At 38.8% G+C, this 17,659-nt stretch overlaps 1 protein-coding gene and 1 pseudogene across 1 annotated transcript; both read right to left on the bottom strand.

The window, feature by feature from the left end:
* Window positions 1–960: 960 nt before the first annotated feature.
* Window positions 961–3,870, bottom strand: LOC126593946 (UNC93-like protein 3; annotated as a pseudogene).
* Window positions 3,871–4,457: 587 nt separating this feature from the next.
* Window positions 4,458–7,954, bottom strand: LOC126592704 (uncharacterized). The gene is made up of 3 exons (XM_050258463.1): window positions 7,352–7,954; window positions 6,343–6,510; window positions 4,458–6,243 (listed from the first exon to the last, which is right to left on the bottom strand). The coding sequence occupies exons 1-3, from the start codon at window positions 7,940–7,942 to the stop codon at window positions 4,579–4,581; spliced, it is 2,424 nt and encodes an 807-aa protein (XP_050114420.1). The 5' UTR covers window positions 7,943–7,954; the 3' UTR covers window positions 4,458–4,578.
* Between the last annotated feature and the right edge of the window lie 9,705 nt (window positions 7,955–17,659).

Genomic DNA, 17,659 nt, shown 5'->3' with positions numbered 1-17,659 from the left:
TTAAGATTCCTACAAAATTCATATGGATTTTAAAGAATTTGAATGGATTTTGATGGATTGTAATGGATTTTCATATAATTTTTTTATTGAAAAAAAAAAAAGAAAAAATCTTTCCTATTACCCTATAAAAATCAATAAAGAAACAACAAATCCTAATGAAATTTTGAGCTAAATTCGAAAAATTCAAATAAATATCAGGCCTCGAGCCAATCGTCACTATCATTAACTTATTAGATTGCAGCTCAATTCAAAAATTGAACAAAGAAAACGAAAGCATGTATGGTTTGAAACTGGAACTCTTATAAGAAAAGAAACAAAATTCGATCAGATTGAGAAAATAAATTTATGCCAAAACCCTAACCATCAAACAAAAAATATGATTTACTGATCAAATACATATTCAAATCCAAATTAACAAAACGATGATTTAGTGGATCAAGAACTTAATCATAAAGTTCTGGTTGTAAAGAATTGCAATCGAGGAGTGATGGCCTACCTTTCGGAATATGGACGAGAGCAAAGGGGGAAGAAGGATTTTAAAATCCTAGGGGGTGAGGTTAAATTCTTTTTAGTCTTGGTTATATATACTTCTTACTCTCAAATCCCACAAAATCCACAACTTATAGAAATCCTCCAAAATATTAATTTTTTTAATACACTTAGATTTGGATGGATTTTAAAATCCTTTTAAATATTTTAATTGACTACACTAGCATTTTAAAGTCTTTTAAAATCCTCTCAAATCCGAGTTTGACTACACCCTCTTAACAATTTCATACTAGTCTAGCGATATTCATCTTTATAAGTAAATGAGAGGTTTTAGGTTCGGTTCTTGTCAAATACGAATATGAACCACATTATTGTTAAGTGAGGTTTAACCCACTCCCTTATCATTTTAATGTAGATAATATCGTTTGTTCAAGAAAAAAAAAATGTAAGGGAGGGCATAGGGTGATTCGATTGGGGCTCCAACTCGCTGGCCAACCCAAAGGCTCGGGTTGATATTATTTCAAACTATTGCCGCACATAAAAATACAAGCAACCCAACCACCCAAACCATTCTCAGTTGGGTTGAGTGAGATATAACGTTCATTTTTCATTAGTTTCATAAACAACACTGCAAAGCGGATGATATGGGTTTAGAGACGGTAACAACACAAAATGTTATCCAAACCTGTATGACTTTTCCCTTTTAGCTTTTGAAGATTTCATGCGCAACACATCATGAACCTGAACCTGAAACTCGATGAAGCGAGGTTGATTTGTCGCCTCAGCGATACAGAAACAGAAAGGAGGCGTACGAGAGGCAGATCTCAGAGAGCATAAGAACTAGCATTGCCTGTAATGAGATGTATGGACTGATGAAGAAGATGAGTGCAACGGCGCCACACTGCCACACCTTTAGCTGTGCAAACGCTCCTTCCTGCGCATGGTCCAGGAAAAACAACAGATTCGGATTCAGATTGTCAAGGCGTGTGCAAGGATAACAAAACTTATAAAGGAATGATATTTTTCATACCGTATTGTGTTTGAAGAATATTCCAATCAAAGCACTGAGCTGTGTGTTGAAAACTCCATCGCCGATGCCGAAGAGAGCTGACATGATAAGAAGGTTCATGTGCCAAGTAGTCCGCTTGATGGGCTGCGTGATCATAACAAAGGTAAAATATGGAACTAGAGATAATAAGGCATTCACTTCAGATTGGAGATTACAATTGCCACAAAAACTGCTAAGTAACCTGTAAAAAAGAAGCAGCCAGATGAATATAGCGGCCTGAACTAATGTTCCGCCTGTGACGATAAGAGTGATGGACTTGAGACCAGAGGTAAGTCGACCAGCAGAGAGTGAACACTAACATAAGCGGCACCCAAATGTGAGATCACAAGTCTAGAAAAAACTTCTATCAAGGTTAAAGAACTACTTGTGCATATATACTTACTACTGCATCAAAAGCCCCATAAACTGCCATTGCACCGCCCACACCAGACATACCGAGCATTGGTTTAACGATGTACTTGGCGAATTCAGCCCTGAAATTAGAATAATTGTGCAATTATTAACACGGGGCAAGAAAAAGAAAGATTAGAAAAGGAAAATAAGTTATTATTGTTTGGCTGCAGGACAGTATAGCTGCGATAATTGGTCAAGTAGTTACCACACTTGTTGTAATCCTGTATATGCCATGGGGGGGGATGATTAATAGCCTCCGTATATCAAACAAAGGAGGGATGAGCGACATTGATGAAGATGACAGAGTAGCAAGTAAGTTGAGAGACTCTACTTCGTCATCCCGTTTGCTTAAGAAGCACATCAGTATGGTTCCTAAGGTCTATTGCAGAGAAACACGGTGAACAACAAATTTATGTCGCTTGCATTTCCGTCCTGCAGTGATCAAAAGGGAAACAAAATCAATGCACATCGTATCCAAACAACCATGGATTCTAAATGCAAATTCAAACAAGCAATGTATACAAAAGGATGGCAGTTGGCATGTACTTTTCTACTTTTAGCAAGAAAAGTGGTAAAAGATTTCCAATGAACTGCAAAAGTTCATAGCAAAGATCATAAGCCAAAATGACAGGATAAATTTGATAGAAAATTGTAGCACAAATTCATAAGGAGGACCGAACAGATTCACCTCTCGACAGGCAAACAATCCCTAAAATTCTCCATTGAAGTTGCCAATAACTGTTCCTTCATGTAAGCCATCGTCTCGGGCATGACTATGCACTGCTGCAGTTAGATATGTTCCCTGATGGATCCACAATCAGTTCAGCAATTAAATTCCATCTTTGTCGCTAAACACTTAAGACTTGAAGTTGACGCAAATATGAGATCTCGTACCCGCTCGACCCATATTATTGAAGAGGCAAACCCAAGGTATAAAGAAACAGGAACCATTATGTACCTACAAAGAAATAGTTCAACGTTAAAGCATGTGCAACAAAACTACAGTAAAGACTTTCTTATACTTGGCTCCTCCGTGCAAACGAATCACAGTTTGACATGTTTGCATAAACTTTTTACCTTCGTGATTTCAATGCATTGCAAACAACGTATGTCATATGTGTACTACTGTAATTTGCAGTCAAGGAGCCGTGTTCTATGCACATCAGCTGGGATTTTTTTTTTACTTTGGACTAAAAATTCAGTTGCTAGTTATTTAGTGGATTAGTAAAGTAGCTACCAAGTTGGTTTCAAATGTGCTATGAACAACCAATAGCCACTAGTCCCAAGAATCAAAGTGTTCTTTGAACCCAAACGTCGAACCACTGCCGACGCCACCAAAGAGAAAAATGCGAATGATAAATACAAAATTCAAGCGATGTGGTACCCAAATTCTTCTCCTGATTGCCAAATCCAAAAGTTCCATAACCATCAGAATCAAGTTGATCAAAGACATAAAACATATCTAGTACTTCTAGCACTCATTCTTTATCCTTGTGTACTACTTTTGCGAGTGCGGAAAAATTTCCAAAATATTTAATTCGGAGTGTAAATGACTAAAAGAGCGAGTGTCAAACCCTTGAAAAATAGAGGAAATGGGAAAAAAATATAAAAAAAAACCCAACTCACAGTGATGAGAGTGCTCTCTAGTTCTGAGTGGCACCAAAAGCAAGAAAGATGAGCAAGAAGGCAGAGCTGAGAATATGGACATCTCTGGCATGGTTCTATCGGATTCGAACCCGAGAATTATCGACAAGCAGTGGCTTCTCCAGATCATGAGAAGATTCCAGATCATCAAAAGAAGCTGCAGAGACCATAGCAGCAGACTCCATAGCTGATTCTTCTTCTTCTTCAAGTTCCAATCCAACAGATATAGTGAGAGACTGTTTAGAGAAAAGACATATCCTCTTATGATGATAATCTCTTTGATTATGCTGACAAGTTAAATAGATTTATGTGCTACTGGTTGGCGGAAGCGGCTGAGGCAGATGTACACAATTTGATGTGCCACTTCATGCCACCACCCTCTCGTCATATACTTGTGACTACTCGTTGGTGAATATCACGTAACTGCATGCATGCAGACAAAAACAGATTGGACCATCGCAAATTAGAAGGATTCGGCGAAAATTCTGGAGGGTTCATGACGTGGATCTATATTTATGGCCGTTCATTTCTTAGCCAAACCATTTAACGATTAAGGATGTAACAACTATTGATTTTGGTTTCCTCAAACATGCATGACCGTTTGATTCTTGGCTATAAAGATCAACTAAGGATTCAACAACTAAGAATTCTGGTTATCATCACATGCATCGAGATTCATGACCATTTGATTCTTAGCTTAACGTTCATTAATTAAGGATTCAACAATAATATGATTCTGATTTACCATATCACATGATAGTTCAAATCTTAGCTAAAGGGTAAAGATTTAGAGACTAATGAATAATGATCTACCGGTCTAGAATCATGTTCTATGCTATGAGCTGATCCATTCTCGACAAACTCAAGTAAATATTAGAAGTTGGAAGCAATATTCTTTCTATAATTAAATAATTTAAAACCCTCTGACTGAAAAATAAACTTGCTAGGAAGAGTAAGATTTTAGGATATTAAAGTATGTGTCTTCATACAATTACATGGCTTGAAGGGTGTTCCAATTTGATAAGTTCTTGAAACTCTTTCTCCATCTCCTTTACTTCCCTCAGCAGACTGCTGATGCAAAACCCTAATCCACCCAAACAAACAGTTACTTGCCCTCTAAGCTTCTGATGATCCTCTATTAATCCAGTCCTGGCGGCAATTTTTTTGGATAATTCATTGGAATTTTGAAGAAAAGAGTCTACAATGCTTTCAGTCTCTTCCTTCTCTGAATCCAAGCCCCTAGAATCATTTTCCCTTGCTGATGTTCCGAACTCAATGTCATGTTTGTTATGAACTGCAACAGACTTCTTGGAAGCCAGTTCTTGAAGACAGTGCAGAGATTTCCCAACTTTTTTCTTGAAAATCTCCAAATCTTTCTCAAAGCCCTTCATGGGTTTTCGGAGTTCTTCCAAATCAAGGTCGAAGCGCTGTAATACGAGTGATAGAGATTCTATTATGTTGGACATGAAAAGCGAAAGATTCTCCATGTTTGATAAAGATCTCAGGAGTTTGCTATAACAGGCACCGTTGAAAGGGATGAACCAGAAATTAGGCTCCAGCTGAGCTTCTTCAATGAACTTCTCTAACTTTTTGACATGGGATTTCAACTTACTCTGTTTCTGTCTCAACTTTGGACTCATTGAAGCGATTTGGTTGTCAAAAAGAACTAAATCTTCGATGCATGCTTGAAGGGATCCCAATCCAAGTGAAAGTTTGAGTTTTGCCAGAGTTGCTGCTCTTGCAGGGGATGTGAGAATCTCTATGGTGACGAAACATATCAATCCAATGACAGCCCCTGTGATTCGAGCAATTGCAAAATCGATCGGAGGGCCATAATCTTTCCTACCAAGTATTAGTAGTGCCCCTACAGCTGCTGATATTCCACCGGCTTGGCCATACATCCTGCTGTGCCTTAGAAAGCTTGTGAAAACTAACCAAGGTAGAAGAGGTAAGAAACTCAAGTCCTCGACTTCCTTGAAGATGAAGCAACACAAGATCCCGTAGATTGATCCCATTGCCGTAGATTGTGCTCTAGCATTCGCTACAGTAAATGTTGCTTGTCTTCCCCTAACAAAGCTTATTGCGATTATTAGTCCTGCCCAACATGCTTCTCTCTCATTGAACAGCAAACCCAACAGCACAGCAAGGCCTAATGAAAGTGAGCACTTAACTGCAAAATATAGACTTGTTTTGCTTGGTTTAATGCACAAAATGTCACAGCTCCATTTGATTTGTGAACCGCCTGAGCTTTCAGTGCAAGAGCTCTCTCGCTTGCATTCTTCAATAGCCTCGGTATTTTCCTGGAGGAGTTTCAGACAATCAACGAAAAAGAAAGCCAATAAATCTTCATGAAAAATGGTTTCAAGGGGCCAGAAGGCCTCTTTCAAAGATCTTTCCTTTTTCTTTCTTGTGTAGAAAGGTGCAAAGCGCTCGAGTTGCTCAAGCTGGTCATGTATTTGCCTTTTCAGGTCGTGTAAAGAGTCCGCTTGCAGTTTCTTCATCATGGCAACAGGAAAGGAAGGGCATGAAGTTGAAGCTATTGCAATCCCTCTCAAGGGTATTTCAACTTCCTGCAATTTTTCTCGAACATAGAAGCGACTAGGGTTGAGGATATTCCTGATTGTTGGTCTTTCCCACAGTAAGGCTTCCTGTCCAAAAAGAAACCACATTGGTTCAACTTAAAATCACAATGTCAGCAGAGAAAACCCGAGCAGAGGAACCAACTCTTGTACAGAAGGTAGTTTTACCTGTTTATGTTCAATACTTCGGAGGAGCTTTTCTCCTGCTTCAGCCAAGGGCTTGGCCTGTAAAATAAAGTCAAGTGCAGCAGAGCTGTCTTGAGACAAGATTGCATCTAAATAGAAGTTGAACCTCTTCCTAGCGTTCTCGGCATATTTTTGGCACAGTTGTCTCACCTGAAATGTTACAGGCATTCCCTTTAGGTTCATCGTGACATGTGATTTTGGGGTGTGACAAGAAAAAGAACAGGTTGAAGGTTATATCACTCAATTTGCATATTTATTTTTACACACACATCATATAACGATTTCAAATCTTATCAAAATTTCAGTAAAACTAATGTTGAAATCTCGAATTTGGACGGAGTAAGTTGCTAGAAAAAGAATGGAATTATGTGGTGGATGTGAAGTTGACGATGAAGCCACGAAGGAATATGGAATAGACTGATTTTCAGGCATCAGTGACAAGAATTTAAGGACCTCTTCTTCCACCGACCCTTCTTTTTTTTGGGTGACCCTTCTTTTTTTGGGTGTATTTTCACTTTTTTTTTTTCAATTAAAACTCGATCCTCTATAATATTATTTTTCCATTTTTGTTCCTAATTTTTAGTTCAGTTTATTCAAAATTTCTGTTAAATTTTGTACCTTTACCATTTTATAACCAAAAGAATGCCTTTTATAACTAAAACAAGAAAAGAAAAAACGAAAGAAGGGACCACATGATTTGAATCATCGTGAAGTTTTTAAGAATACGATATTGTGAACTACTCCAATCTACAACCAATGGGTTTCGAACTTCCATGCAAGAAGGTGGACGCACTGGCCTAACCAACGTCTATGAATCATCATGAAGTTTGCATTGTGAAAATCATGAAAACTTTGCACTCATCGTATACAAGAATTTTAGGATCCCATACAAAATGATATGCAAACATATGGAAGACAAACAACACATGTTATAATTGTATGTATGTGTGTGTGTGTGTGTGTGTGTGTGTGTGTGTAGATGTATATATACCTCGTGGTAGGCAAGGTAAGGAGACAACACAGCTGCCAGAGATGGCTTTCGGTAGAAGAACAAGTTGGGAAACAACATAGCCCCAACAGATGCCGAAGCTCCAAGCACAGTACTCAAACACACCTGAATCGGGCGCATAAGTACCAACTCGTCTGCTTCTGCACAATGAATGGCAGTGCCTACATACACAATCACAATCTGACCAAACGCAATCCGCTTAGACATCAAGTGAGTTGCTCCCGGCAGTGCCACAACAAAAGTGCACAGTGCCACTGCAAGGGCGGATACGAAATAACTGAAGTGTGCGGGTCCTATCAGCCGGAGGCTCAGGAGTGTAAGGATCAAGACCTGAATACAACCGTAAAGCGTGTGCCAGAAGCCTCTCAGCGCCTCCCCAAGCGTCGCGTCTGAGAGGATGAGGATTGTGGTGAGGTAAGAGTATCCAGGGTAAGCTACTAAACGCCTGAGAGGCTGTGGACCGTAGAGGGTGGTGGTGTAGACTATGGTGCAGGCTAAGATGGTTTGAAATGCTGCGCGCAGCCTTAGGAACCACACGGCACAGGTCCAGCTCGTCCTGCTGGCCGGAACCATTGATCCCGGAGTGTTGTGAGTCTCCAAGTTCACATGTAAAACTGAATGAGATCATATGGTATCATATAGTCATGTGCTAGCATAGCAAAGCTAGATTCGACTTAAAACAAATTTGCCGGTGTATATGTGTTTGCTTTGCATGCAGATGCTAGTGAAATGGTAATAGACAATTTTCATGGCTTTGTTAGAAATAAAGATCTTTTTACGTTTACTGAGATGTCCATGTGCAATGTCCCTACAAGTAAAGAATAAGTTCCTTGATTTTTTTTTTTTTTTTGACTTATTTTTAGTTACGCTCTTTGGAACTTCATTTTGATCTTATTTTGTCATCAGTAACTCAAAAGTTACCATTTTACTTCCTGAAAATGAAAATTCGTACCACTTTGACTTGTGGAATCTCTTCTCCATCAAACTTATAGGTCATCTCTGGAAACATATGTAGGACCTAACACCTAATAAGACTATACTATGTGTGCAATAAATTTGATTATAAATCTTCATTATGTGTAAAGATCTTTTTACGTTTACTGAGATGTCCATGTGCAATGTCCCTACAAGTAAAGAATAAGTTCCTTGATTTTTTATTTATTTTTACTTATTTTTAGTTACGCTCTTTGGAACTTCATTTTGATCTTATTTTGTCATCTGTAACTCAAAAGTTACCATTTTACTTCCTGAAAATGAAAATTCATACCACTTTGACTTGTGGACTCTCTTCTCCATCAAACTTATAGGTCATCTCTGGAAACATATGTAGGACCTAACACCTAATAAGACTATACTATGTGTGCAATAAATTTGATTATAAATCTTCATTATGTGTTTACATTCAACAATCAAAGAATATTAAGTTTAAAAGAAATTGAAGAGATGAAAAAGATAAATGAAATTTAAAAGAAAATTTGATTAGCATGTCGCTTCCAAATCTAACCCACATAAGAAATTAACATATTTAAGGCAATGTGGAGCGAATTTGAGTTTTATAGAAACGACTTTCAAGGTTTAGGAGGCAAAATGAGATTAAAATCGAGTTTCATGGGGCAAAGTTGAGTGAACTTTGAGTTTCAGGGAGTAAAGTAACGACTTTTGAGTTATATAGAGCAAAATGAGATTAAAATTGAATTCCAGGGGCATAGCTAAAATAAGCTTTATTTTTTTGGGGATTTTAGATCTAGGTCCAAAAGTATAGTTTATTTTTAGGACTGAGCTCAATTATCTAATTACATATTTTTGTATCAATTTGTCTTTTTAGATAAAAATTTTAAATTCATTAACTTTTGTGATAAAGTTATATTATAAAAAATATATATAATACAATTAATCTATGTTATAGGTAGACTATGAACAAAAACCTATGGCATCAGCAGATAGACAATTAAAGCTAAATTACCATTTTATGGTTGGTGTTTTAGTCAAAAGCCACTCTGGCTTACTTGGGAATCATGGATTGTTAAGGGGAATTGGATCCCATCCGAAGGATCCCCACATCTTAGTTATTTATCATATATTGTATGGTTAGAAATCATTTAATATTTTTTATTTAAAATTTAACACCAATAGTATCTCATGAAAACTGACCACACAATATGATGAACGGTTAGGATGTGTAGGATCCCCACAAAATGAATCCAGGATCATCTTTCTAAGGGGAATTGGATCTCATCCGGATCCACTTTGTGGGGATCCTAGGGATCTCCACATCTTGTTAAGGATGATCTGCATAAAGTTGAGGTGGGGATCATTATGACGGTATTACAAACTAATAACAAACAATTAGTTGGCAAAATGAAACAATGATAATGCATTTTTTGTTTGAGATACTGCCCCGACAGCCTCCAAGTATAGGTCCTTCCTTCGTATTGGGTTTACTGCTTATGTGACATCTCACATCGCCCAGGGGAGTGAAGGAAAAATTTTGTCCTAACTAAGAACAAGTATGAACATTTGAATACACATGCAAGCTATTAACACTTTAAAGTAGGCATGCATCAAAAAACAATTCATAAAACCCATGACTTTCAAAGCCTAGTATATGGTGAACCAAAATAAACTCTTTAACAACATTAAAGATAAGTAAAGATTTAGTGATTCTTTACCCTTGAAGCTCATCCTTGATTACACAAGGGATTCACCCAAGTGGAGGGCCTTCAAGTCACCTCCAAGCTCCTTGAATCCTCCTTGTGTTTTCCTCCCTTTAGTGCTCCTTTGAAGATTTGAGGAAATAAGGATTTGTTCTCCAAAACACCAAAAGCTTGATGTCTCTAAGTCTCTTCACCAAGGTTGTATCTTGTGAAGATGAAATGGATGACTAAGGGAACAAGAGATTGCTAGATGTCCCTTCCCTTAGTGGCCGGCCTCCTTAGAAGAAAATGGAGAAAATGTTTCACCCAATTTCAACAAGAAAAACTCTAATGAGAAAATAGCTATAAAGTTGCTTTTATAACCTTTTCTTTGGTGAGTGGCAAACTTGTAATTAAGCAAACTTTGCCCATCCACCCTAATGGCCGGCCATCCTTTGTTATTGGGCTAATTTGCCCATTTTGTTTTAGTTGTCATACAACTTAAACATAATGGGCCTTTTGGACCAAAACGCTTTTGGGCCCCGAAACTCAAAACCAACATATAAGCCCAATACGAACCTTTCGTAAAATTAATTAACTAATTAATTCATCCTGACCATTCTTCAATTAAACCATTTAATTGCTTATCCATTTCATATAATTTCTTCACATACATCCTTACTCGGTGTACGATCCATTAGGTTCCAATTAGCGAGGCAGTGGGCGATGTTACTCTTAACTATCGATTGTGAATTGAAACCACATTTCAATTCTCCCTTTAATGATTAGTGTTACCTAATCATTTGGGCTTCCACAAACCATGAGTGACACCTAGCAGTATGTCATGGTTACCCAAGCTAAGTAAAATTGGTTGGAGAACCTATCCAGTTACAACTACAATGCAATACGGTCCTTCTCTAATACAATACTCTTAATCACATTGTTTAAGTGATAGTTTGTTTCATGTCTACTATCCAATGTGATACTTTCCTATATGATTCCCTTGAATATGATTTGGAACAAATTTCCTAAGTCATATTCATTTGCTTTGGCCAAAGACTTTAGAATCATATCTTAGAGTATTCTCCCTCCACCATGGAAGGTTAGAGATCCCTTGTTGTACATTCATATGCCTACATGACTAGATAGCTTGACCCCAACAATGCCGTGGACACTCCAAAGGAATGCCGTTGACATGATCAAAGATCAAGGACCTAACCATTAGACATCGATGATGCCTCAGGTCAAAGGACTACTTTGCATATTGCAACCTTAGAGTTCATACATGACATGTATGTCCGAACTCTCTTTTGATCGTAGTTCAGTGTACTCGAGTACTCTTTCGAGCACCTATGTGTTTGTCTTAGTGTCCAACACCAAATGACTTGAGACTAGTTATACTCACGATTGAGTCAACATAACACATACTAGCCTTAGCGGATTGTCAATGCCCAATTAGCAATCCTATGGCTAGGAACGTTTTAGGAATGAACATAAGAGAAAGGTCTCGATAATCTAACTCATTAGATCACTTATCTCTTAGAACAAATACATTCATTGGATTCCCTTATTGCTTAAACACATGATACAATAAATAGTGATTAACAATAAGATTTGCCCTCCATTAAACATATAAAAGTTTAACACAATAAGTATTCCAAAAAGCTATTACATCAAATGAGTGGCTTTGTGGGCATACTTCCAACAGGGAGTGGATCTTGTAAGCCTTATATGTATATTCCCATCTCTACCTAGCACAAGGCCTTTTGGGAGCTCACTGGCTTCAGGTTCCATTGGAACTCTGAAGTTAAGCGAGTTCGCACGAGAGCAATCCCATGATGGTGACCCACTGGAAAGTTCTCGTATGAGTTCCCAGAAACAAAACCGTGAGGGTGTGGTCAGGGTCCAAAGCGGACAATATCATGCTACGGTGGAGTCAAGCCCGAGATGTGGTGGGAGCCCGGGCCGAGATGTGACAATTTGGTATCAGAGCCACTCTGCAGTTCGGTGCGAGTGTGCCGACGAGAACGTCGAGCCCCTAAGGGGTGGATTGGACATTCCACATCGCCCAAGGGAGTGGATCATGTAAGCCTTATATGTATATTCTCATCTCTACCTAGCACGAGGCCTTTTGGAAGCTCATTGGCTTCGGGTTTCATCTGAACTCCGAAGTTAAGCGAGTTCATGCGAGAGCAATCCCATAATGGGTGATCCACTGAGAAGTTCTCATGTGAGTTCCCAGAAGGCATCGTCGGGGCCCAAAACGGACAATATCGTGCTACGGTGAAGTTGGGCCCAAGATGTGATAAGGGCCTAGGTTGGGATGTGACAGCTTACCCCTCATATTTTAGTTAAGATATGATTCTTATACACCCTTTTTTCGTTCTGCACAATTCTGTTTATTTTTTTCTATTGATTCTCCCATAATTTATTCATATAAGATCATAAATAAACAAGAGTGTACACTATGCAAGAGAAAAAAATGTGCGGAAATCACCTTCCTTTTAATAATAATGACTAAATTTAATTGAATTGCTTGTAATACCTGCTGAACTCCACCTGTGTAAGTTTATCTTACATTGCCGGTCCCAAGCCCGGATAAAGGAGGAGGGGGAGGGCGTCAGGTAGTCGACAACCGGCACTCCTAGGTTACGTCGAATCTTTATGAAAATTAATCCAGAACGTAATCGCGCTAAAGCTAGGGCGTCACCCGTAACTCGCGCGCTATGTGGCCCGAGCACAGTGATAAGTGAGTAAGGGTTACTGTATCTCCATCGGCACTTGGATGCAATGTTAAATGAGCAAGGGGGTCATAGAAACTTCTTTTTGAACGACTCCACTCAAATTTGTTTGGGAGCATATGCTCCTATCAACTTTACACAAGACACACAAAAGAAGTACTTTGATCCTATTAGACGGGGGAGGGTGAAAAAGCTAGGACAGAAGGGTAGAGTTCAAGAGAGTAGAATGCGTTTAGGAACGTTGAATATAGGAACCTTAACGGGAAAATCTATGGAAGTAGTGGAAGTTATGGTGAGGAGAAGGATAAATATTATGTGCCTACAAGAAACTAAGTGGGTTGGTCTTAAGGCAAATGATCTAGAAAACTCAGGTTTTAAACTTTGGTATTCGGGCACAAATAAAACGAGAAACGGTGTTGGCATCATCGTGGACAAGACATTGACACAAGATGTTATAGATGTCAAGAGGGTAGGAGATAGAATCATGGCAATCAAGATTGTAATAGGACAAGAACTCATCAATGTGATTAGTGCATACGCACCTCAAGTAGGGTTGGATACGAGTTTGAAGGAGAAATTTTGGGAAGACCATGGAGACTTGGTGCAAGGAATTGCTCAGATAGAGAAGTTATTTATAGGAGGAGATTTAAATGGACATGTGGGCAAGGAGACAGGCAACTATGGAGGTTTTCATGGTGACCATGGTTTTGGGGAGAGAAATGAGGATGGGGAAGCTATCTTGGATTTTGCAATGGCATATGATCTCTTCTTAGCCAACACCTTCTTTTAGAAGAGAGAAGAACATGTGATCACCTACAAGAGTGGGTCGTCAAAAACACAAATAGATTTTCTTCTAATAAGGAAAGGGGATCGTATAACTTGTAAGGATTGCAAAGTTATACCGGGAGAGAGCTTGGCTAATCAACATCGCTTGTTGGTGATGGATGTATATATCAAAAGAGAGAGAAAAAAGAACAAGACTTGGAAGTGCCCAAGGACTAGATGGTGGAATCTAAAAGGAGAAAAACAAGTCATTTTCAAAGAGAAAGTAATCACCCAGTGCGTGTGGGATAGAGAGGGAGAAGCTAGCCAAAGGTGGGATTCAATGGCTAGTTGTATCCGAAAAGTAGCAAAAGAGGTATTAGTAGAGTCCAAGGGCTTTGCTCCACACCAAAAGGAATCTTGGTGGTGGAATGAGAAGGTACAAACAAAGGTGAAGGCTAAGAAGGAATGTTGTAAAGCCTTATACAAGAATATGACCGATGAAAATGGTGAAAGGTATAGAAGAGTGAAGCAAGAGGCGAAGAAAGCTGTGAGAGAAGCTAAGTTAGCGGCTTATGACGATATGTATTAGCGACTAAATACCAAAGAAGGAGAGTTGGATATCTATAAACTAGCTAGAGCAAGGGAAAAGAAGACAAGGGACCTAAACCAAGTGAGGTGCATCAAGGATGATGATGGAAAGGTTCTTGCTACAGAGAACTCGGTCAAAGACAGATGGAGAGGTTATTTTCATAATCTTTTCAATGAAAGACATGAAAGGAGTACTTCTTTAGGGGAGTTGAGTAACTCAGAAGAGTGTAGAAACTACTCATTTTATCGTCGAATCAGGAAAGAAAAAGTGGTTGTAGCTTTGAAAAAGATGAAGCATAGAAAAGTAGTGGGCCCAGATGATATACCAATCGAAGTGTGGAAAGTCTTGGGAGAGACAGGTATAGCATGGCTCACTGACCTTTTCAATAGGATTTTGAAAACGAAGAAAATGCCAAATGAGTGGCGAAAGAGCACTTTGGTGCCTATCTACAAGAATAAGGGCGACGTACAAAATTGCATGAACTATAGGGGTATTAAGCTAATGAGTCATACAATGAAGCTCTGGGAAAAAGTCATTGAGCATAGATTGAGGCAAGAGACACAGGTTTTGGACAACCAATTCGGGTTCATGCCAGGGCGCTCAACCATGGAGCAATCTATCTCTTATGAAGATTGATGGAAAGATATAGAGATGGGAAAAAGGATTTATACATGGTCTTTATAGATTTAGAGAAAGCGTATGATAGGGTCCCAAGAGACATTCTTTGGAGGATTTTAGAGAAGAAAGGAGTACGAGTAACATATATCCAAGTTATAAAGGATATGTATGATGGAGCAAAGACTGCCGTAAGAAATCATGAAAGACAAACCGAAAGCTTCCCCATAACTGTAGGATTACATCAAGGCTCATCCTTATGTCCTTACCTTTTTGCGTTGGTAATGGATGAGTTAACATGACATATTCAAGAGGATATTCCTTGGTGTATGTGTTGATAGATGAAACTCAGGAAGGGGTAAATGCGAAGCTTAACCTTTGGAGAGAAGTGTTGGAATCTAAAGGTCTTCGCCTAAGCCGATCAAAGACAGAATATATGGAGTGCAAGTTCAGTGCAAATGGAGGCCAAAATGAGTTAGGGGTGAGGATTGGAGATCAGGAAATACCAAAGAGCGACTACTTTCGCTACCTAGGATCTATCTTGCAACAGAACGGAAAATTAGATGGAGATCTCAACCATAGAATACAAGCTGGATGGATGAAGTGGAAGAGTGCATCCTGCGTGTTGTGTGATCGCCGTATGCCACTGAAGCTCAAGGGAAAATTGTATAGGACGACAATAAGGCCGGCGATGCTGTATGGCACATAATGTTGGGTGGTGAAGCATCAACACATACATAAAATGGGTGTAGCGGAGATGAGGATGCTTCGTTGGATGTGTGGGCACACGAGAAAGGATAAGATTAGGAATGAGGATATCCGAGGTAAAGTAGGAGTAGCCGAAATTGAAGGAAAGCTGAGACAAAATCGGTTATGGCGGTTTGGGCATGTGCAAAGAAGGCCTACTAACGCTCCGGTTAGAAGATGCGACTACGGGAAAGAGGTTCAGGGCTGAAGGGGTAGAGGAAGACCTAGGAAAATTTTGGAAGAGACTCTAAGAAAAGGCTTAGAGTACTTGGATTTAACGGAGGACATGACACAGGACCGAGCGCAATGGCGTTCTAGGATTCATATAGCCGACCCCACTTAGTGGGAAAAGGCTTTGTTGTTGTTGCTTGTAATACCTGCTGACAACTATATACTATAAAAAGAATAATAGTAATACAAAAAACTATCTATACTAAGGGGTGCGGATTCAAGCTAAGTTACACAATAAGTCGGCCATAATAATTTGTTATCAAACTCGCCAACTACATAAGTCAAACTCAAAACCTAACACTTACACATGTGAAGATGAAGACCAACTAAACTGACAGTGCATTGTAACTTAAAGACAAAATGATAAACCTTCGTATGTCATTAAGATGACAAACGATATTATCTACACTAAGGGGAGGGGTGGGCTAGCAATAATGTGGTTCAAATTCGCTTTTGGCAAGAATCGAACCTCTAACTTACAAATGAAGAAGAATACCACTAGACCGTAGTACTAAGTGACTGTTTTAATGATTTTAAGTTACTTGTTTTTATTTAGTTTTGATTCCTATTTGGAGAGAAATTGAAGCATTAAGAACATATACAGTTATCAATAGAACGACCCAATTCGACCAAAGTATATACAAGACATTGCAGAAAAAATACAGGAACAAGACCCAATTAGATATTGCTGAAGTAATTGAGTTTTAGGGGCAAATGCAGGGAATCAGGAGGAGGAAGAGGGAAGGGGAGGGGGTGAGAGAGAAGGAGAAATTCTTGAGGTAGACAATGGCAAAAGCATGCAGCTAGAAGAGGATTTGCGAGAGATGGATCGGGAAAGCAGCGAGCGTGTTTTTGTTGGCGACCAGACTATTATACATAGGTTTTGGGGTGTATAAGTTAGTGGGTGTGAACCGTATAAAATAAGTGGGTTCAGATTAATTTATCAAGCTTATTTAATACAAACGGCACTAAACACTGGATTCATACTAGATAGTACCATCTGGTGTCTAGAAAAGTTTGTCAAACGAGGCCTAAAGATTCCAAAAAGCACTTGCATTTTAATTAAAAATCTTGATGTGCTTCTAAGCATAAATGTTTTTTAAGATAGCATTTCCAAACATTTGTAGAAAAACTAAGGGTCTAGTTCAAGAGTAATGTTAATCACTCGTCTTTGTGTTCGACTGGTACGTCCCTGATAAAAATAAAATAAAAAAAATAAAAAAAAGAAGCCATTTGCACTGCAAAATGAATTCTGTCCTGACCAGATAAGATAATGGATCATCAAAGTGTCCACCAGATAAGGCAAATCTAAATGCTAAATATTTTGTGCGACTGAATGAGGTGCATAAGTACCAGATCAAAGAGAAATAACATAGTTAAAGAATACACCACCTAAGCATATTCTTCACAATTACGAGAGCACGAAATAAGTTCCAATGGAGAGATGGAGAGAGCGAGAGAGAGAGAGAGTCGAAATACGTTTCATCGTGGGTCACCTGAGACTAAGAAGAGGAGGATCTGATTCTAAAATGAAGAAATTTTCTTCTTATATACTCGTAAGTTCAAGACAGACCTGAATTTCCAGTAAGGTTCACTTTGAAATATGTTGTGCCAGATTCTGCGTGGCACAGCACGAGTGACAACGCAATACTCCCATCAAACAAGTGCTACATTCGAAGAAGAACCTAAACCCGTTGCACACAGCGGGGGTCACATTTTACACAAATATGAATGCATGACGTGAATATGTGAGACTACAGAAAAACCTATAGCTCTATTCTTAATGTTTGATCACTTCTTTTGGGTCTTTCTCTATACACGTAAAATCCAACTTGTATCAACATAAAGTGAGAAGTTGCAGTCGTATGCATTTGAATTAATATCATGATAAACATGTACTATTGTTTCCAAAAACTTAGTCCATACGCCAGCTATTTTTTCTATACTCTAGAATAATACACAAGCACCA

This window comes from Malus sylvestris, chromosome 12 (assembly GCF_916048215.2).
Source record: "Malus sylvestris chromosome 12, drMalSylv7.2, whole genome shotgun sequence".
Lineage (NCBI taxonomy): Eukaryota > Viridiplantae > Streptophyta > Magnoliopsida > Rosales > Rosaceae > Malus > Malus sylvestris.
This window is presented reverse-complemented; position numbering and strand designations above follow the sequence as displayed.